We start from the raw sequence: 20,984 nt of genomic DNA on the forward strand, positions 1-20,984 counted from the left end.
GTTTAGATCATCAGATAGTTTCTTGGTTTTTATCATTTCCTAGACGATGTAGTTACTGAGAACTATTGGTCTCAAATATGGAGAAAATAGTTATGGATATAGGCGATTTAAGCCGCAATTTCAGTGTTACTTCTTTTACTTTTCTTGACTACTAAATGTATCGGTTGGCATTGCGTGGGAGCGGGTTTCAATGCAGAGTGGTCCCTGTGAAGGTCGAGGGATGTTAGACTCTTTGCACTAAGATTAGAAAGTAATCCCATATACATATCGCTTCGTTCTGGAGACAATTTATGTAATAACCGGACATTCAAACTGCAGAGATCACGGCGCAATAACTGAAATGCGCGTTCACTGGGTTTGACGTTACAATTCTCTATCTACACTTTTTTCAAAAAATAATGTCCCCTCCCACTGAAAATTGATGTCGCGTTCTCTCAAGTCTGAATTTCGTATTTCTCCAAAAACAGGTTTCGCATGCTGACAAATCACATGTCGCGTATCCAGAGGTCTTGTCGTAGAGCTTGGCATTCCTTTAGAGTACTGTATATCGCTGTGGAAGCACTTTTTTCTGGCGGCTGTAGTGATTTGAAGAGTGGGAGGAGCGCCGGGTTTTTGACGGAAAACTGTACTTAATTAATTTATACACCTTCCACATGCCTTGGATGGAAGAGTGTATAACAGGATATGGGCTACAAAATTAATGTTCACTTTTGGAGTTTGGCTGACAGAACAGACACCAATCCAAGGAATTCGACTTTGAAAATTTTTGTGTATTCAGCATCTGTATTCCCGAACCTCGCTGTGTTTTCGCGCGATGCCAGGAGCGCTCCAACATGTTCAGGAGATAAAGTGGTGGTGAGCGCTACTGTTATGAACTAAACCGAAAATTGCGGGCGTACGTGCGCTGCGACGCAGGAGCACCAACAGCAAATCAAGAATATATTCCATCGAGCGCCGGTCTGAATAAACCGGAATTCGACGGCGCCTGTGCTTGCAGAAGCGAAGCATGAAAGCGCTTGTAAAGTATGTAGACGTTTTCAGCCCACTTTTCTCCTTACATCCGAAATTTAGTATTACAAGATAAGCATCGTTTTTCTATGAAGATGGGCAAGGCAATGCTGTCGATGAGTACGGCAGGCTCGAGCCTATGGACTACGTCGTTAACGAGAAGCGGTATGCTCTGGAAACAATTAGTTCGTACACCCAGTCTTTGCAAACTCGGCCTCGCAAGAGCGACGTCAGATCAGTTGCCATGGAGATCGAAGATGCGGAGGGGGATGTAGACGCTCCCATGAAAGAAGCATCGATTAAGCGGGCGTATACGCTCTATACGCACCAGGATAAAGTCAGGTTCTTTAAACTGATGTTTGAGAAGGTTCTGAGTGCCTCAGCCGCTGCAAAACAGTTGGGTATCCACGTTCGTACGGCTCAAAAGATGGGCCAAAATGTATGAGAAGGATCCTGAGAGCATCGCAAAGCGTAAGAAAACTGGCCGCTCGCGAATCCTTGGCGAAGAACATAAGAAGGTGATCTTAGAGTACTTTGATGAGAATCCTTCAATTGTATTGGAGCAGTTGATGGAACAGCTGCTTCAGAGATTCCAGGCTCTCAAGGTCTCTAAGAGTACTATGTACAACTTCGTGAGGATGGAATGCAACCTGTCACTCAAGAAGGCCCATTTTCAGTCTACGGACAGGAACAGCGAGCCCAGGACCCAGGAGCGCCTTGACTGGGTTCGCAAACTGAAGGGTACTGACAGGGACTTCAGGACTGATTGTGTCTTCCTTGATGAGTCCGCCTTCCATATCAATATGAAACGCAGTACGGCCTGGTCAAAGAAAGGCTCCCCTGCGGTGGTCGCTCTTCCTAGAACGCGAGCACAAACAACCATCATTTTAGATGCAATCCTAAACCAGTGCACGCGTCCAGTATTCTGACAGCTGCATCCCGCGAGTCACACTAAAGATAATTCAGCAATTGAACATGTCCCAAACTCCTTGATACCGCTCCTCCATAGATTATACCACCACAATTTTGCATAGTTACTTTGGTTGCTATTACCATTTAATGGTAAACTCTTTAATTTCGGGAGTTGTTTGATGTCAATACATCTTCATTGGCTTGTGGAACGATCTTCTTCTCCATTGCTTTCGATCGTAATCGGTCAGCCGCTTTTCCGATATTCTTTTCAGGTTGTAGATGCTTTCCAATATCCGCACTGCCGGGAAAAAGTCCTCAATGGATTCCATCAATCGGAAATGATTGATTCTCACTAGACGGTAGATGCCATCATGACGAAGGTCCAAGCTGAAGTCGTGCAGTTGTAACCTTTTACAAGTATCCCGGCAGTAGCAGCCAACTCCCCGTTCTTCGCCTGTGCTGTCAAGTGCATGATCGAGCATGCACTTAAGCTCGTTTCAGAGCTTTACAAGATCGTTGTTGATGCCGAGGCATCTACGTTCGGTTTTTTGACCTCACAGGCGATCAACTCGACTTCGTTCTTTGACACGGTACTATCTGGCTTCAGACCCACTAAAACGGAATAAAGTCTTTCGCTACTGCTTTGGAGGACATGGTTGGGCTGCAGGGCATTCGTGAGAAGAAAAACGAAACCAATTGAGCATCTTCGGCTTACCCAGTTATGGAGTATCCTTCGCGGCCGGGGAAGATCTCCTTCACTGCATGCATCAGGCTGTTGTCAGTGAAACGGCCTCTGCTTGATTGGCCCGGTTGGAGGATTGATATACGCGTGACTCTTTTCTGTAGTATTGAGCTATTTTATTGGTTAATTATCGATATTCATATAAGCAAGAGATAAGTATATCCGATATACTTACTAATCTGAGAGTACTGAATTATCTAATATGATGAGAACAAAAACAGAAGAAAAAGTTTAAAAGGGTGGGTTCCCTGATATAAACAGGTTGCCAACAGTTTCTAAGAATCGGGTACACTGCAGATTGCTCAAAATTGAGCCTCTGAGTTTTTATTTGCGGAACTTTGAAAGGGAGAACGTTGTTGCTAGGGTGCAAACTTACATAAGCAACGGGCAAACATTGCCAGCATTGGATCGTTTCTGTGTTCTAACCTGAAATTGAACAATATGTCTGTCAGCTGCTCTTCCTTTTGGGACGCCTATAAAAGAAATAGCATAAAAGTACTCGAGAAAGCTGAAAAGTTACAAACGATGTTCAGTGTATGGCAGAGTATTACTGCCTCGTTGGCGATGTGCTGGTAATCCTCGTACTTCAAGTCGACAGCAATATCTTTCTTAGTGTCTGCATCGAATAGCTTCCATGTGCCTTGTGACTTGTCGGCAGGAAACATGTAGATGTTGTAAACAACTAAGTAAAATCGTACAAGATATCAGGATCATTCCATCGGCTTAAAACAGATTATCATTACAGTATATCGTCGATTTCCGGGAAATCTTTTTGCAGGACTTTCTTTACTACTTTCTCGCGATACTGGCGAAGTGTTGCGGAGATGTTCTTTCCATCCAGTATCCACTGCATACGTATGAGCCAAGCAAGCCATACTGTTTATAGGCTGTTTCAGGTCCTACCTGCGCATCAACATCGACGACAATATTTTCTGTTTCGCCTTGTCCAACTAGCCAGGAGCCTCGGTGTCTGCTCCCCCTGGTGTCTGGTTCTTGGGCTTCGCTAAATTCCGATGCCGATGAATCGCTCTCCTGGACCTGAGCGTAAACCTGTTCAAAACTTTAGCTTGAATCATGATGCTATTTGCTATGAGGACTTACAGCTGGTTGCTTTTCTCGTAGGCGTTTGGAGCGTTGATGGCTGGCTGACTCCAAAGAGATGGAGCGCGGCCTCCTGAATCCTGTGCAATCTTCATTTTTAGCTTCAAATCTTTGAATTATCAAGTTTGATAAATTCCACCTGAAGCTTCCTTCAGCACTTCGTTGGCCTTAGCAGTGATGAATCGGTTCAAATTTAGTGAGTATCTACTGCTCTGCTGCGGCTTCTCGACGTTCTCGTTCCAGTTGAACTTCAATCCAATACTCTTCAGCCTCGCTTGTAGACAATATCTGCTGTACTTTCAGTCTTAAATTCCAAATACAGCAAAGCATACTTACGGCATATTCTGCACTAGAAATTGCTTTTGCCCAAGCACGAAACTCCTTGTCGTTCTTTTTGTTGCTAAGGATGCTTTCAATCATTTTTCGAAAGATCGACTCCGCAATGTCGCGTCGCTCGATATTCGTTGCTTTTAAACAGTTCGAGATGGAGAAGTTTTTACTTCTGTAGTTCTTTTTAAGATACGAGGCTAGCGACATGGTGGTATTGCCTCGTCTGATCGGTAGTGGAAGGAATTGCTGCATGTTTTCCCGAATTTACACGGTCTTCTTCACGCTTTTGTTTTCACGCATGTTCTGTTCTATATTTTACCTTGTGTACTCCTTTTTTATTTTACGTCATGTATCTGTAAAGTTGGTATGGCGCCTGTTGCGACCATTTCTGACATCGATATTCTGTGGTGCCCAGCCATGAATTTGACTTCCTCGTGATTCTATCTTACCATCCATGGAAACTGTTGCTAAGCCGTGGCAAAATGGCTTAAATCAGGGTGCCACCACCGGAGTTGCGTCCCTCAATAGACATATTCAAGCGTTTGGACCTATTCGACCGTGCTGGGCTGATCAATGGATACACCAAATCGTATGCATGACACCACATCTTTCGGCTCTAAACAGTACAAAAAGAGCGAAATTTAGGACAGGCTCTTGTGTGGCAACCCGACTCAAGCTGCCATTGTAGTATAGCCCCATTTTTGGTCATGGCCTGCACTATCAATAAGCAAACAGAGGTTTTCCCGTGGAGATTGACTGAGCAGGAGAGGAGACTGACATTCATCTCCCCAGACAATTTATTGAAGAATTCGACTCATCTCGCTACCAAGCACCCCAAAATTACACGTGATATCGACTTGGACATCGAGTCGTGCTCTTGGTGGTTCTTTTAATTGGACACGCAGCCAGATACTCGACCCGGACAAAATGGGAAATGTGACGACGCGTCATCAATTTTGCTGTGCCATTGCAGGTTGCGCTTCACATCAAAATTGAAAAAAGATGACATTCATTTGCTATGAAATGAGTGTCAAGCGCCTGTTTCAAACCAATCGGATGGCGCTGCGAGCTTTATGGTGCGCAGCGAGTGCCTGATGCTCAGTAATGGCAAACTGGAAGACGTAGGGCGATACCTTGTCCTCCGCACTTGCACTGACAGTGCGTCTTTCGCCGGCCAAGATGGGTTCAATCTATTATGGTTTGGTGGGAGTCGCTGCTTGAGACAACTTCTGGAAAACAAGCCTGATGGAAAGATATGTACATATTGTTCACTGCCGCAATCCACTATCCAGTCCACTATCTAGTCCATTTGATTGTCCAAATTATCGTCTCCTGACACAGTCTGTCGCACAGTCTATTCTCAAATCCACTGTATTATCCCAGATGCTTGTTCCTTGCCACACCCTTATGTCATGCAGCTCGCTATTGCGTCCGATCCATTTTCCGCCCCATGATCACGTATGATAGCGATATATGATTGAATATAATTAGATTATTTCTTGTCAGAAAGTTGCACGCGTCTCATACTACATATAATATGATGCTTGGACCAAGAGATAAAGAAATCGAACGCGAATTACATCACGTAAAGCGTTTTTTCAAGTCTGCAATGCAATCCTCCGGACATGCGAATGTGATTTAAATGGCTGCGAACCAAGATCGGCCCTAAGCGCAAAGTGGTCTTTTTTATTCCCGCAAACTGTATTTTTTGAGCACCAAAATGAGAGAAAAATCCAGCATTTGCCGTCGAAGCCAGCCTGTGCACAAGGCAAGATGCAAGCATGGCTTGCCCGTCTTCACGGCCTGGCTGTTTTCCCACTTTATTGATGTTTTCACGCTGGTCAACTGTGTGTCTGGTATCACCGGCCGCGCTGAGGAATTGGTGGTCAAAAACTGAGACCTTAATCACGCTCTTTGCTCGTGTCATCATCCGGGGAAAATTGACGTAAGGGATTCTTCTTCCATTGCCGGTCCGAAGCTCATGATACACACAAGATAACGTCTGCAGGTGAAAAGGAGCGTCTGCGCGTGCATATGAGCCGTAAATCATCAGAGCTCCTGTCCAGTACTCAGTGAAGGACATAACATTGCTGCATTGGCTTGCAATTGTTGCAAACCTTTCAATATTTTACAAGATGTCAATGTATTGCTAAACTTAGCGCGAGATATTATAAGCTGAGGGTGCCCTCATGAGCACCAAAGACGAATGCCGAGCCTTCAAATGATTAACATGAAGTACTGTTTATACTCGACTTGACAAGCAGCAATTACTGTGTAACGTTTTGGCTCTAAATCCGTGAACTTCGACAATTATCACAAATTGTATGCGCGTAGCTCAAAATTCGAAAAGAAACAAATTACACGTGGAGTGAAGGACCGGCGCTGCAATCCTTTGCTGGGCAAATAACGGGATATACCGGCGGTCGCTGTTGTTGGGAATAAGTGGTGCCACACAAATAAGGGGCGAAATACGAGCTGACTCTATTGTTGTGAGTGTTATCCTGAATGACACTGTCCGTGACAGCGAGTCCGAGAGCGCCGTCAAAAACTGAGGCCCTGGTGCCTTTCCTTCATCGTGCGAGGTCACAGGGATCACCCCACACTGCATGTCACTCAATGATAAACACAGGTGCGGAAAAGTATACATGTAAGACAGCTAGCTCTGTGGAAACAATCAGATATTACTTCCAGTGCGTGCGGAATGTGCAGTATGCATTAACTTAATTCGTTCCAGCAACCCTGAAGTGCATCGTCGGCATTTGCATGGTGTCACTTGACGTAGACGGTCAGGTATCGACAGCCCGTACTACCGGCTAGGACTAACACCATCGGCGAAAGAGACGAAGAAGGGAAGAAAACAAAGAATAGCAAGGCCGGATGCCATACACTCTGTGCTACATGCCCTGGAAAAAGGCCTGGGGTACGTTAACGCAGGGCCATCTGCTGATCATCAACGAACCAACAGCAGTGTCGTAGTATCGAGGGATAGCGATTGCTTTAGAAGGACAAAGGAAATATACGGTACCCCTTATGCACCGATATGGCAACGCCCAATGCATCCGGATCATCTTGCCTGTGCTGAATGCGAGATGTGGTTAAAAAGAGGAAAATAGAGAATATCATGATGGATGTAAGCAGGATATTAAACTGGTCTAGCAGAAACAATATGCTATTGCCGAGGAGACAGTGCGGGCATTCCTGGAAGCTTATTTCCAAGAGGCATTGAAAGTGAAATAAAGGCGAGCTTTTTGGCTGGGTGCCTGGTTTCGGCCACAACGGGGACCCCTTGAATTCCGCTATTCCTTACCTTTCTTTGGCTTTCTCCCTTTGTCAAGTCTACCAATGAACAGCTGTGTATATCATGTGTGTAATGCCAGAATGCATTCCAGCCCGCATCGACGTTTATTTGAAAGGGGTCCCATCCCCGCTCGATCTAGTCGCACAGGACAGCGACAGCAGCAGCACCAGCAACACCAGCAAATTCGCAGGTCATATGACCTGCCTTCGAAATCTCTATAAATTTCTGTAGGCTGGTGACTTGTCATGTCACCGACCTTTTCCCTCTTTCCAAATTTCCAAACCCCACAATGCCTGCTGGTTCTTCCGAAGCCGACCACAAAACGCCTCTTCTAAACCAACACCATCATCACTACAACACATCTTCTGGAGACAGCAAACCGCCAGTTAGTCGCCCAAAGTATAAGCGCCGGCGATCATCCTTTGATGCATCAACGTACAACAGCGCTGGTCAATCTCCCGGTTACGTAAAGTCAGCTGCTTCCTCCATCCATGAGCAACAGACTGCTTCTTCCGATCCTGGCCTTAATCTGCTTCAAATCCTCGGGCTCACTGTATGTATGGCTGGTGTGCAGTTCACATGTAAGCAATCCCTTGTACAACTGATGAAATGCAAAAGAAGATATCGATCTCATCATGTATAAACGATCGTTAGGGACCGTCGAACTATCGTGAGTAAATCTTACTCGCCACCGTTGTTGATCGAATTCTTAACACAAAATCTAGCTACGGCACACCATATCTTCTGTCACTGAACTTGTCAAAGGAGCTTACAGCTCTCGTTTGGCTTGCAGGACCATTGTCTGGTCTCCTTGTACAGCCGGTAAGTTTTATCAATCGTAACTGCCACGGATTTGCAGCTGCTAACTTTAAGCTCGCAGTTGATCGGTGCTTTTAGTGACAAGTGCACCTCCCGCTTTGGAAAACGTCGACCGTTCATCGTTGTCGCTGGTATCTTGACTTGCATATCAATGGTCGGCATTGCCTACGCACGAGAAATTGGCGCTAGCTTGGCAGGATTTGTTTACAGCAGCCGCGGAAACAAGGAAGCATTGGATAATGCGGTAAGTCATTTTGAAACTGAGGGTCTGGAATGCTCGGTACTAACTTAATTTGGGTATTTGTGTGGGAGAGCAGACGCGGACCTATGCCATTCTGGTCGCTGTGGCATCGTTTTATTTCCTCGACTTTACCCTCAATGCCGTGCAAGCCATCTGCCGCGCTCTCATCTTGGATATCCCTCCACTGTGGCAACAAGAAGAAGCAAATGCATGGAGTGCACGTATGAGCAACTCGGCCATGGTAATCGGCTACTTTGTTGGTTTCGTTGACCTCGTAAAGTTTCTACCTTGGCTCGGCGATGCACAGATCAAGGTCTTTTGCGTCATTGCAATTCTTGTCTTTTGTCTTACGTTGGGCATCACTTGTGTCACGACCCACGAAAAGAAGGTTGACAGAGATGAACAGGATAATCAGTAAGTCGTTTTTTCTGGGCTTGCAGATGCAACAAATGCTCACCTGGTACTTCGCGCTAGGCCATGGTACAGCACGTTTGTCTATATCTGGCGAGCATTTCGCTTCCTTCCAAAACCTGTTCAATCTCTCTGCAACACCCAATTCTTTGCCTGGATGGGTTGGTTCCCTTTCCTCTTTTACAGGTAAAATGACACGGTCCTGCCACCATTTGCAACACGATGACTGATCAACTTTTTTGGGTCTGCTGCAGCACTCAGTGGGTCTCTGACATTTACTTCCAGACACATCCTGCCAAAGAAGGCTCGGATGGCAATTGGGCTGAAGGAACTCGTGCTGGCTCCTTTGCACTCTTGTGCTACTCTGTCGTCTCTGTAGTTGCAGGACTTATCATCCCAGCACTCGTGTCTCGCTTTGAAAACAAGTATCGATGGGCTTCTCTGACTAGTGTATACACTGCATCTCACCTTCTGGTCGCTGCTGCCTTGATTTCCGCGTGGTTCGTTCGATCTGTCACTGCAGCCACTATTGTCTTGGCTATTATGGGCATCCCATGGGCTATTGTTCTCTGGGTACCTTTCTCGCTGGTGGGAGAGTTTGTCAGCTACGAAGATGAAAGACGTCAGCTTGCACAAAACGACCCCTCATCTGCTTCAGCTCCCGCTCGCATGGAAGACCAAGGCGAAGACTTTGACGCCGGTATGATTCTCGGTGTTCACAACATGTACATTGTCTTCCCACAGTTTGCGGTTGCTATTATTGCGGCATTTATCTTCGCGGCTGCGGATGCTGTTGACAAAGGCGGATCGGACGAAACATCGGGCGTTGCATCCGTCTTGGCTTTTGGCGGCCTTATGGCTCTCATTGCTGCTGCATTCAGCCGTTTTGTCATCCGCGTCAAGTAGATCTTGATATACCCACATTTCCAAACCCTAACTATTCATTCTCACTACAAAGTACAATGTTGCCTCATATCGTCAGACAGGAATATATGTTTTTAAAACTACATTGTTAAGCGATAGTGTGTTCGCAGATTTATGTACATTGGATCATTTTAAACTTGATTAATTTAGTTGCTCAGAATATAGTCTTCGATGGCACCCAAATCTGCTTTCTCGACAGAGCACGATTCAAACGACACTTCATTGTCCAGCTGCTCAAATGTAAAGTCTTCGCCCTCAAAACCAAGGAACGCTTCGCCTTGTTCGTCGTCCATTGCCTCCTGCTGTTCGACAGCTGCCGTTCGCGTGCTACGCAACTGTTGACTAATACAGATATTAGAATCATATTCGAAAGCTCTTCGGTCCTGTTACTCACATTTCAGCTTCTAACCGTAATTTGATCTTTTCCTTTGGGAGCGCGGTGATCATATCCGCCTTATTGCATGCTATCAAGATAGGAATACGCTCACTTTGCACACGTTTCTGTGCCAGTACATTATACAAGTACTCTGCAACGGCTCGGACCTGCCGAGCGACTGTTGTGCTGTCGACGACAAATACAATAGCTCGTGTCACGGGCAAAAAGTCGGTGTATCGAATGCGCACACGTTCGTGGCCGGGAATATCGACAATTTCAAACGACTATAACGTAAGTGTAATGGTTTAGATAATAAGGCTACAGATATCTCCCTTGACAAAGCAGCTTGCCTTTTTGTCTACCGTCCAGGTACCTTCGTTTTCCTTCATTGACGTCGCGGTGTTGGATTTTTGCCCATAACATAGCTAGTGACATATCCACAATCAATTACTTCCATCCTCTCCAATAAAGATATATTTCATAATTACCGTCGTAAACAGTGCAGTTTTGCCTGCATCGTTTATACCCAACAGCAAGATGGTCGATTTAGATGGCCCGCGACGGAATGCAAAGCCCAAGATGACTACTCGACACGGAAGAACTTGGTTAGATACTTCATATCTATAGAAATAAGACTGTATTTACCTCCTAGCAGTGTCACGATGGCTGCTACGCCGATCGCGATGGGTATCAGGTCAGATTGATCCTGTAGAAAGGACATGGCAGGAGTTGGAGAAAGGAAGCACGTGCCCCCGTTATTTTTTGCCCGATTTCACAGCATGGCAGAGCGCACGGAACAATCATTAACGTAATCTATTCCTTTCTTCAACAATGATACATTAATACTATGTTAACTCTATCCAGTGACAGTAAAGACACGAATCCATTAATCATTCTATCTGCAGCCATTGATTTGATGCAGTCGCGCATCAGAGTAACGACTCCTAGTTCGTGTTCAATTATCCGCTATATCAGATCACAACAAAAGTCGTAGATGCAAAGTATAATTGATCCCGGTTCTGTCACACGGATACGTGTCTACGTAGTATGAGAATTAGCGCTGGTCCGCACACTGCCTGGGAGTCTCATGCTCATGCAGCACCCCAGGCATGTGAAGCCAAAAATGGATGGTTCAGCAGGTTGTCACTCAACGCCGTCTGTTCCTCCCAGGAAGACTTGAAATGCAAGACGCCTAATGCCTGACGATAAACATTTTGTCTTCGTTGAGCGGCAGAAAGCATTGCAGCTTGCAGAGTCTTGCGGCCTGGGAATTGTAAAGGAAGAAGCTTACTTGGTTGGATACCAGGTTTACATAATCGAGCAATGGTACCATGATCGCATAAGGACATTCCAGCAACCAGTGTCCTATATTTACTAAAATGGAGCTTACAGGGTTTGCGATCGTAGAATAGCATCGAACACAATAAAGGTCTTCACTGGTGATCAGAGTCACAAAGTAGGTGCTTGCTAGTTTCGCCACTCGTTCCATTGGAATACCTATCCGACACTGGGGTCATATGTAGATCAAAGTATGCGTCATAAGTATATCGACAGCAGATTTGCAGCATCCCCGCCCTGAAGTGCAATCCTTTTTTGATACCACCACGCCTCTTAAATTCAAATCTGTAAGAACTGCTTCGATGGAGCCCTATACTCTCGATTATTCACGCTTATGACCGAATGTTAGACAACTTTGGGCGAGATCATGTTGACAGATCCCAGCGAATTGCCTTACGATATGGATATGGTTCTCGTGCCTGACGGCGATTACGATCGCTGGATTAATCAGGCCTACGTAAATATCAACTTGCGTCGCACGAACTGTACAGGCCGCAGCGCACTTAATCTTAACAAACCAAAGTGAGGATCATTGCGTTGCAGCAAAGGGAGGAAAGCCAAACAGGTTATTTACTCGGAAAATGCTAGTCCCGCCTCGGAAGAGAAATTTCGGTCTATATACAAAATAGCAGATGCCGTGTCATTCGAAACCGCGGTCATCAATTTAGTGAAGGTCGCCCAAATCGCCTTGTACCTGTTCAATCTGTTAAAAAAGGACTACATCGATGGGCTTATCTGCAACGAGACAACGAAAGCACTTTGGGAGTTCTACACAAAGTATAATCCACACAAATCACCCGAGGTATGAAAGTATCATTTCAATTAAGCATGCCATTTCTAATTTTCTTGATAAATACAGTATCAGCTCAAAGAACCGTGGTTGGAACCACATCTTTTGGCTGCGCTTATTAGCAAATTGGTTGTGTGCAGAAACAAGCTACATGCATATAATTTCACGGTAATTTTCTGCTGATTTTCCCTTTGATAGTCTAAACTAACGATTTCTTAGACTATTAAGGACCCATTCGCGGACTACGAGCACTTTCGGTTCGATATAGAAGAATACCAGGTACGGCATATATTCATGCGGGTTCGCATATGATATCTGTGTCAATTCTAATATTTTCATTAGCGTGTCAAGAATCTCAAGCGGACTAAATTCATTGATCTGGAGACTTTGGACAAGCTTAACGAGTACACTGTCAGCCAGCTTAAAGTTCGCAAAGTAATCAAATCCAAACTGGATGATATCTCTGGCAAGTATGCAATTACAAAGAAAGTTAAGCAGTGTTTCTCATTTGTTTATATTATCTATTCTAGGTGTTAGCAATTCTCCATTATTCAGCGAAACTGCCGATCCAGATATATTTCGGCATCATGCAACGATTGAAAGTTTGAGGGCGATCTGGCGTCCGAGGCTGAAAAGCCTCAGCAGTGACGCTGAGAAGCATCAGCATGAATTTCTGCATATGATAAAAGGAGTGGGCGCCCGAACCACGCGCACAAGTGGAGCTGCAGCAGAAATCATTTCCAAGTTTGCTGGTTCACTGCCATGGGTTGAAACGCGGCAGAGCCATTCTCGGACTGGAAGCAAGACTCACGTTAGTGATTCTCACAGCAATGCTTCAGCTTCCTCGCCGCTACGCGGCTCTGTTTCCCCGGCTTACCCTACAATGAGTAGCGTACAGCTAACTACAACAGATCCAAGTGGAGTTTCGACTGTGGAAGATATCTTGTATGCACCGCCACGACAAGACCTAGACCGTTCTGGTATCGATACGAGCTCTTCATCTGACGATGAATTATATAGCGACAGGTACGAGCTTCTCGTTAGAGGCAATTTAGCATACAATATATAACATCAACGTTGATAGCTATCGCTCGGAATCCGATATCCCTTCGTGGCCATTGGGACCGGAACACATTGGCGGACACGGTAGGATGCTAGCTGCATAATTTTGAGGGGATAATACTTGATCTAAGTGTACATACTGTTCATCAAAACAGCCGAACCTTCTATTTCTCCCAAGGAAGCACCTGGATATGCTCCCATTGAGCGTACACATATACGACCCGACTCTTCCAGCCCTGTTAGTGACTTTAGTCATGCAGGATTTGTTCGTAGCACACGTCCACATCGTATACCCCGAAGATCACGCTCAGTATCCGATAGCATAGTGCCATCCTCCGCATTTTCACCAGACCATCACGTTTCTCCAGTAAGACCCAAGCGATTTATCCTCCACCGCGCCAACTCGCTTGCCACGATACCCGCATACCATGGCAGCGATAGTAACGACTTGGCTTCAGATTCCGGCGAGTCCTCTCCTCCCTTGCGACCTTCAGTGACGATGGATGTCCAGACATATCTTGTGTATGAACGTTTGCAGCGACAGCATACAGCTTTGCGGAAACTGTACAGTGAACTGCAAAAGATGGCTTCGCTTTACGAACATCGAGCAGCACAGCTGCGTGCAACTTACATACGGCGTGCTGCCGAGTTCGAGCAGATAGAACGCGCTGCTCGCCATGCAATAGAAGAACAGGAAGATACTGAGCGACGGTTGAAAGAAGTTGAAGATGGCAGCGCAAAACTTCATTATGAATTAAACGTGCTCAACGACCATCTCAAGGACGTTGAAGACAATGTATCGACATTCTACGGCAAGGTCGGATTACTAGAACAAAAGATGCAAGACTCGCAACAATCTATTACTACTATGCTAATAATCGGTAACTACTTTAATTACTACTGGCAAAAAATGAAGCGCTGGGTGGGATATTATGACTGATGTAAACATGAACGTAAAGTAATAATAAATAACTTAATTGCGACGCACGCGTTTCGTTTTACGCTTGTCTGTGCTGGCTTGTTTGCCTTGTTTTTGCTCGTCTGATCCTTCATCCTGCCGTCGCCACTGGTTGACAATTTTCTGTACACGCTTGCTTGAATGAGGTTTCCGTTTGTGTGGTGTAAAGGTCGACGATGTTCCACCTGACGAATCGAAGAAGGATGCAATATTCGATTGCTGCCCTACGGTCTTTGGCAAATATACCACATTAGTACCTGAACATTGCGCACAATATCCGTAAAAGAAACTGCTCACCTTTCGCTTGTTCATTTCACGAATAATTGGTATAAGCACTTCATCAGCTTTCTTCTCCGGCCACGTAAATGATTCCATCAGGAACAGGCGAAGAGAATCCAGCTGCGGCGTGCCCCACTCAAACTGTTGTGGAGAGGAATCGACCATCGGATGATAATATGCCTCCACAACAAGAGGGTTAGGAAATTCGTCAGGAAATTCGAGATGTTTATGCTTCTTTCTCTAAAAGTTACGATTAATAAAATTAAGCGATAAAGCTCTATTTCAATATGTGACACTTACGAATTTCTTTTGGAAGTCTGTTTCATCACGGCCACTTTCATACCATGATCTAAAACGTTGCAATGGGGTGAGAATATCCTTATCATCAGGCTTGCAAAACTCTGCCAATATTTCCATGGCCGCTACGGGACCCACTCCCGGTATACCATCGGTGTAATCGCTTCCAAGCAGGTAAGCTAGCTGTATCAATTTCTTGCGGTCTAAATGCATTTCTGTCTCCACGTCCTGCGTGAGATAGCATTCAACGTATTTCTGTTGATTGAACATGTTTTTGTACACGCGGGTTGCACCAAAGAGAAAGACGTCAGAGTCATCAGTGACAATGCCTTCCACCAGTGAAAGTCGGACAAGCTCTGCGCACTGCGCTTCAGCTTCCATGGGAGATACTACGTAAGGAATTCCAAATAATCGCAGCATTTCTTGGATGTCTTGTACCATTTGGTTCGTTACATCATCCGTGTTGCCCATTTCTTTGCGCTGCTGCTTGTTTAATTCTTTCAAGTCACGATATAGTTCTTCGCGAACGCTTTCGAGGTCCTTGTCCGCGATATCAGATACAAACCGTGCATACTCGGATTCTTCAGCTTCCACGTCTCCAAGCAACTCTTCATCCGAGTTGTATCCTTGGTTATCTGGAACGCCATCTGGATTTGCGGGTATAGTTTCTTCTTCTTTTACAGTGTCGGTGATATCTTGCTCCAAAGCGACTTGGAAATGTCGATTCTCGCCAGTTATATCCTCGTGCGTCTCTTCTGCCTCTGGTAACCGACCGCCGTCGTCACGTAAATCTTGTTTTACATCCTGATTATCCAATTGCTGGTATATTTCAGTATTCCTTTCGTCGAATGGTTTGAATGTTTCTTTAGACTGCGTTTGACTATCATCAACTGACATTCTATCGCCTTCTGTCTCATCGACCACATAGTCTGTTGACTCGGGTGAAAGAGAGATATGCATTGTCGTTTCAGGAGGAGGTTGCTGGCTCGGAGCATGTGCAGAGCGTATTGGTTCCTTTTCTTCCGTATGCAAATCACTCACGATGGAAACATTGTTTTCTTCTTTCTTGCTTTCCTGCTGCTGATGGCGATGGTAACTTCCTCTATCCTCTAATACCATAGTTGTGGCGTCGCTTTTTGGAGGCTGCTCGTCCAGAATCTCTCGTAGAGTTGGTTGCTGAGGGCTCGGCTTTGGTTCATTCCTTTCCTTCCACTTTAAAGCATTTTTGAGAAACTCTTGATGGAATGACATGGACTCCAAAGCCAACGTATCTCGACCGTTAGACTTGCCAATGCCTTTTTCGACTTTCTTAAGCATTGTCTGAATTTCGTCTTTGCTTTGGGAGAAAATAGCATCCCGTAGAATATGCTTGTACTCGTCGTTCAGCGAATGCTGATAGAGAAATGCATCAGGAACGCGAGAAAGCCATAAATCATAAAAGTCTTGAGCACTTAAAGTCGATTCATCCATATCCTCCTTTGGCACTTGTTGCGCCGCAGCAGCTGCTTCGAGTTCATCTTGATCGTAGATTTGCTGGATAATCCGATGCAAAGCTTCATCGTGATTGTCTTGGTTATCCGAGCGCTCACCGTAAACCACTGAGTCGGTATCGAGCGCTTTCCCTTGTACTTTACGACGATCCTGCTGATCCAAAAAGACAAGATCGTCCTCTTCATCGCTGCTTGGAACAAAGGCAGCTTCCTCGGACACTGTTGCTGCTTGCTTCGAGGTTTGGTTCAAGAATAACGGCTGATCATCCTCTTCATTTTCCTCGTCTTTGTGCTCCTTCTTTGATATATCTACTTGTTCCATCTCTTCGTCTTCTTCCTCTTCATCACTTTCGAAAGCCGATAAAAGTGCAGCCAGTTTAGGATTGGCCGCAACAGCATCTCTCACTTTATCGCCAGACCTTTGAACTGGTTCTTCACGCATCTCACTCAGTACTTCCTTTGGAGGTTCAGGACGATATTTCTCTTGGCTTTTACCCTCCTTTTCTTCATTGCCATTTTGCATGGCAGAGCTAGGTCCTAGGCCTGGTAGACGCCATCCGAGACCTTCCTCCAAATTTTCGTTTTTGACTAGAATATATTCACGACTGCGTTCACCAGCGATGCGAGTGGGCGCCGCCAAAGGCGATCCATTGGATCGGTTCGCAACGTCGTTCATTTGCAGCATACGTTGCGTCATATCATTTCGATGCATAAGTTGCTTGATCTGCTGCTTTGAGAAATCTAAAGCCGTTCTGGATTGTCGCACCATTTCTTCCAGACGAGCCCATGATGTCTGTCTTGATTTCAGCTTCAAGTCTTGGATGATCTCATATTGTATTTCCGGCGGCAGAGCCATGAAAGCTTCAGAATCGATCTCTTCTGTCCCTGGTCTGTACTGGTTTATAAAATCAATCAGCTCCTCCTGCGTAGCCAGACGAGCATCGATCCTGTCCATCGGCGTTTCGTTAGGCATAGGTGGTAATTCATATTGATCTCGCTTGCGTTTCTGTCTGAGCTCTTCCAATGCAGCAGATTTGCCAAGCTCTTCCATGTAAACATAGTCTTCCTCTTTGTTCTCCTCTTGCTCTTCCTGAGCAGTTTGTTCAATCTTACGTCTAAAAGAAGCTGAAGGTTAGAAATCATGCGATGCGACGACAGCAGAAAATAACCATTCTGTATACCTCTTCTCTTCCTCAAGTAGAACCCTAGTCTTGACTTGGGCACTCAAAATCTTTTCGGCCGTCCTTTTCATATTCGTTACGATGCCTTCACGTCGTCTGCGACGCTCTCTCTACAAGATCGATCGGCGATCAGTCTATTGCAGCGATGCAAGAGTATCGATGTTTAAAACTTACAATCGTCAAGCGCTTCAGCGCAGGAGCACCTCCATCGAACACAAATACGGGTTTTATGTTATAAAACAGAAGCTTACACAGACGACGAAAGAAGCCGAGGAGGTGTCCATTGCGCAAAGCATTGCCTTCTTTGTCACGCATAGTACGCATAAATTGGTGGATCCATATACTGGCGTCGATTGCCATCTTGCGATTGCGCAGAGATTCGAGTTGAACAGGCCGCGCGGCAGGGCCAACAAGTGACCATAGCCCTTGAACACCCATTTCAATGGTTTCGCAGCGAGAAACACTCGAAAGAAACGAGCTGAAAACCTGCTGCGGTCAATGCGTTGCCTTTTTCAGGAATGAAATCAGGAACACTATTGGCCCGATTTTTCTGCAATTGGACTTCTCTGTGAATCTAAATGTGTCAGGGCAGCGATAATCACCTAATCGTACGACTCTAATTTGGCATAAATTATTGGAGATAGTCCATATCTTCGGGAAATTTTGAGTATATATCTGCAAAGGTGATTTGATCTTGCATCTAGCAGTATTCATACCAATGGCAGATATAGACGGTACAGACCTATACAGCATGTGCTTGTATTGTTTTCTTTCGTGTGTATCGTCTGGCATTCTTGGTTCCAAATTCAAAAAAAGGTCTCGATATCGTTGACATTGGGACCTGACTGTACAATAAGTCGGTTTCATCCCAACAAGTCATTATATATTTCCTTTGGAAGATACTGGCTCAAGATTGCTTTAACTGCTCGACTTGTGCCTCTATTTATCTGCCGACTCCCTGTTGACAGACTTGACCTCGCCGCGCATTATCTTTAACTCTAACCATACCTTTGCATAAAGCGTGTATCCAGGAGCCATGCGGGAAATCACTCTCACGATACACAAGGAGAAAGCGAGCCACTAGGATATGTAGCCTAGCAACATATCTCAAAAAGCTTTCCTAAGCAGTAAAGAGCTCCAATTCGCTTAGGATTCTCGGGTGGCAGGACATTATTATAGTACCAAAGGCAGGCTTGTCGATCATTATTGTCAACGCCATACAGAACAGTGTGAAACATCGAATTTATATGTTCGACTTGGAAGTCATTGAATGGTTTCTGTTGAAAAGCCGCCAAAGCCAGCTCGATGTTTGTTTGAGACTTGTGACACCTTATTAAGTCAGCAATGTCAGCAGACGTTTTTCACTTGTTTTCCACTATTTGACACAATGCATATGGAGATTGCGCAGGCGGTCGATTTTCTTGGCCGATTACTTCAGTCAAAGATAGAAGAGACCAGTTTGAACAAAATGAAGCAAGAATTGATAGTTGAATTGAAGGCTCGCTTCAGTGATCATTGGGATCCTCAACATCCTACACGCGGCAACGGCTACCGCTCCATTTCTAACTTTAATGGAATGCTCGATCCTGTCCTGGTTACAGGTAAGAGCATACGCACCTCGTGCATTTGAGTTTTTAAAGTGTATGCATTAATGGTTTGTCTTTTTCCATGCAGCTGCAAAACGGGCATCCATTTCGCCGGAACTAGTGAATAACAGCCTTCCGCGAGACTTCGTGCTGTGGATTGATCCGTTTACGGTGTCTTACCGCGTCGGCGACCACGGAAATATCATGACCCTGTTCGAAGATCGTTCGAGAGGTCGCATTACTTTCAAAATGGATCCAAACGAGTTGCCTTCAAGTCCAGCAGCATCCCCGCACCTCGTACCGCCTGTAAGGGCGTCAGCAGCTGTCCGCATATCGCCGCCCGCAAGCCCTCAGAGTGTAACAAAGAATGCGACATCCTCGCCTCTGTCGAAACAGAAAAGCAAACAACCAGAGATGGAGGAAAAACAACTGGTCATGGCAAATTAAGCCCCTCCTAATGCAGCAAATTTCCTTACACACAAACTATCTCTCTGTTTATCTTATCTAACCTTCTCTGTACATTTTCCGTTTTGTCTTATATCTCCATTTGTTGTTAATAGTTTAATCTCTTACAGAATGTAAATGGTACAGTTTTCTTCTTAGCAAGCTCAAATGTCGTGTGTGTGGTTGAGGATCCCTCGATAGCCTGAAATCAAAAACTGATGCCCTTGTCCAATTGTGTTTCTGCTGCTCTCTGTGCAATGGTCCCACTTTTAATCCTCAGACAGTCCTCGGCTAGCACCTCGCTGGTAAAGCAAGCTGTTGAGCATACACTGCAAGAAGGCAAGCTCAACATTCTCGTGCTCAATGACGAGGACCGCATTGCTTTCGACTGGCACAGATTGCAAAAGTTCCTGTGTGCGATCTATGTTGCTCAATTAAACGTCGCGTATGCCGGTGGAGTTCCCTTATTCGACTGCAACGTCGTATTCGATAAATGGTGCGGCTACGATTTCAGTCTAGAGAAAGACGTTGGCACAGTATATGTGTCAAGTCAAGGTAAAAAAGAAAAAAAGGCTGGGTTAAAGGCAATCACCTGGATAAGAATAGCCTGTGACATTGCTAGTAACTAGGTGACCTGGAGCTTGTCAAAACCTGGAATCAGAGCCGCGCCCAGGCAGGTCTCGCTGAGCTTGTGCCTTTCCAACTGCAAAGTGAAGAATCGACACCCTTGAATATCTTACCGACTGAGACATCAACTGATAACGAGAAGACATTCCCCAGAGTTGCTGTCGGTGGGACGTTTGATCACTTACACGCAGGACATAAAATCCTGCTTACCATGACCGCCTTGCTGGCCACAGAGAGCATGGTCGTTGGAGTTACAGGTATGCCACATCGCAGACTGTTTTGTTATGACTTTGCAGCTCATCAAATGCTTCGATAGACGATTCAATGCTCGCGTCCAAAAAGTGTAAGGAACAGATCGAATCGATAGAAACGCGCCTCGCTCGCGTACAAGGATATTTACAGCTTATAAGAAGAGACATCAAACATGATGTAAGAACAAGAGTGATCAACATATATCCATTTGACATCTAGATATTAAAACAAGCATATCACATAGGTTGTGCCCATTTCGGATCCATTTGGCCCTACCATCACAGATCCTTCTATCGTAGCTCTAGTTTGCTCACAAGAAACAGAAAAGGGAGGCGAAGCGGTCAATCAAGAACGCGAGAAACGAGCATTTCCACCACTTGATCTACGCATCATCGATGTTATCTCTTCAGACAATGCTTCAGTTGAGAAGCAAGATATCGGCACTCTGAAAATAAGCTCAACTTGGATACGAGAATACTTGTCGAGACAACAAGAATAAATGATTATATATATATTTG

General features: G+C 45.2%; 9 protein-coding genes across 9 annotated transcripts; 5 read left to right on the forward strand and 4 right to left on the reverse strand.

Annotated features, from left to right (window-relative positions):
- Nucleotides 1–1,147: 1,147 nt before the first annotated feature.
- VTP01DRAFT_88 (uncharacterized protein) lies at nt 1,148–1,937 on the forward strand (the record flags this gene model as incomplete). Its single annotated transcript, XM_069387960.1, has 2 exons — nt 1,148–1,350; nt 1,406–1,937. The coding sequence occupies 2 exons, from the start codon at nt 1,148–1,150 to the stop codon at nt 1,935–1,937; spliced, it is 735 nt and encodes a 244-aa protein (XP_069244508.1).
- A 142-nt stretch (nt 1,938–2,079) lies between these two features.
- Nucleotides 2,080–3,327, reverse strand: VTP01DRAFT_89 (uncharacterized protein; the record flags this gene model as incomplete). The annotated part of the gene is made up of 6 exons (XM_069388071.1): nt 2,080–2,218; nt 2,274–2,423; nt 2,636–2,773; nt 2,838–2,859; nt 3,039–3,135; nt 3,214–3,327. The coding sequence occupies 6 exons, from the start codon at nt 3,325–3,327 to the stop codon at nt 2,080–2,082; spliced, it is 660 nt and encodes a 219-aa protein (XP_069244509.1).
- A 74-nt stretch (nt 3,328–3,401) lies between these two features.
- On the reverse strand, nt 3,402–4,345 carry VTP01DRAFT_90 (uncharacterized protein; the record flags this gene model as incomplete). The annotated part of the gene is made up of 5 exons (XM_069388183.1): nt 3,402–3,509; nt 3,566–3,712; nt 3,764–3,843; nt 3,903–4,026; nt 4,100–4,345. 5 exons carry the CDS (start codon nt 4,343–4,345, stop codon nt 3,402–3,404), a joined length of 705 nt encoding a protein of 234 aa, XP_069244510.1.
- A 3,335-nt stretch (nt 4,346–7,680) lies between these two features.
- VTP01DRAFT_91 (uncharacterized protein) lies at nt 7,681–9,768 on the forward strand (the record flags this gene model as incomplete). Its single annotated transcript, XM_069388294.1, has 7 exons — nt 7,681–7,972; nt 8,046–8,061; nt 8,117–8,213; nt 8,272–8,454; nt 8,528–8,865; nt 8,926–9,048; nt 9,117–9,768. 7 exons carry the CDS (start codon nt 7,681–7,683, stop codon nt 9,766–9,768), a joined length of 1,701 nt encoding a protein of 566 aa, XP_069244511.1.
- A 164-nt stretch (nt 9,769–9,932) lies between these two features.
- On the reverse strand, nt 9,933–10,883 carry VTP01DRAFT_92 (uncharacterized protein; the record flags this gene model as incomplete). Its single annotated transcript, XM_069388405.1, has 5 exons — nt 9,933–10,128; nt 10,181–10,446; nt 10,513–10,587; nt 10,651–10,745; nt 10,808–10,883. 5 exons carry the CDS (start codon nt 10,881–10,883, stop codon nt 9,933–9,935), a joined length of 708 nt encoding a protein of 235 aa, XP_069244512.1.
- A 474-nt stretch (nt 10,884–11,357) lies between these two features.
- VTP01DRAFT_93 (uncharacterized protein) lies at nt 11,358–14,292 on the forward strand (the record flags this gene model as incomplete). Its single annotated transcript, XM_069388516.1, has 11 exons — nt 11,358–11,488; nt 11,555–11,618; nt 11,686–11,787; nt 11,850–12,022; nt 12,089–12,302; nt 12,360–12,458; nt 12,510–12,569; nt 12,633–12,756; nt 12,821–13,316; nt 13,375–13,436; nt 13,508–14,292. The coding sequence occupies 11 exons, from the start codon at nt 11,358–11,360 to the stop codon at nt 14,290–14,292; spliced, it is 2,310 nt and encodes a 769-aa protein (XP_069244513.1).
- Nucleotides 14,293–14,325: 33 nt separating this feature from the next.
- VTP01DRAFT_94 (uncharacterized protein) lies at nt 14,326–17,995 on the reverse strand (the record flags this gene model as incomplete). The annotated part of the gene is made up of 5 exons (XM_069388627.1): nt 14,326–14,541; nt 14,608–14,829; nt 14,890–17,491; nt 17,558–17,667; nt 17,732–17,995. The coding sequence occupies 5 exons, from the start codon at nt 17,993–17,995 to the stop codon at nt 14,326–14,328; spliced, it is 3,414 nt and encodes a 1,137-aa protein (XP_069244514.1).
- Nucleotides 17,996–18,944: 949 nt separating this feature from the next.
- VTP01DRAFT_95 (uncharacterized protein) lies at nt 18,945–19,590 on the forward strand (the record flags this gene model as incomplete). The annotated part of the gene is made up of 2 exons (XM_069388732.1): nt 18,945–19,158; nt 19,232–19,590. The coding sequence occupies 2 exons, from the start codon at nt 18,945–18,947 to the stop codon at nt 19,588–19,590; spliced, it is 573 nt and encodes a 190-aa protein (XP_069244515.1).
- A 254-nt stretch (nt 19,591–19,844) lies between these two features.
- Nucleotides 19,845–20,965, forward strand: VTP01DRAFT_96 (uncharacterized protein; the record flags this gene model as incomplete). Its single annotated transcript, XM_069388843.1, has 4 exons — nt 19,845–20,142; nt 20,217–20,471; nt 20,531–20,643; nt 20,711–20,965. The coding sequence occupies 4 exons, from the start codon at nt 19,845–19,847 to the stop codon at nt 20,963–20,965; spliced, it is 921 nt and encodes a 306-aa protein (XP_069244516.1).
- Nucleotides 20,966–20,984: the final 19 nt, after the last annotated feature.

This window comes from Rhizomucor pusillus (genome assembly GCF_041956525.1).
Source record: "Rhizomucor pusillus strain CBS 183.67 unplaced genomic scaffold VTP01scaffold_1, whole genome shotgun sequence".
Taxonomy (NCBI): Eukaryota; Fungi; Mucoromycota; class Mucoromycetes; order Mucorales; family Lichtheimiaceae; genus Rhizomucor; species Rhizomucor pusillus.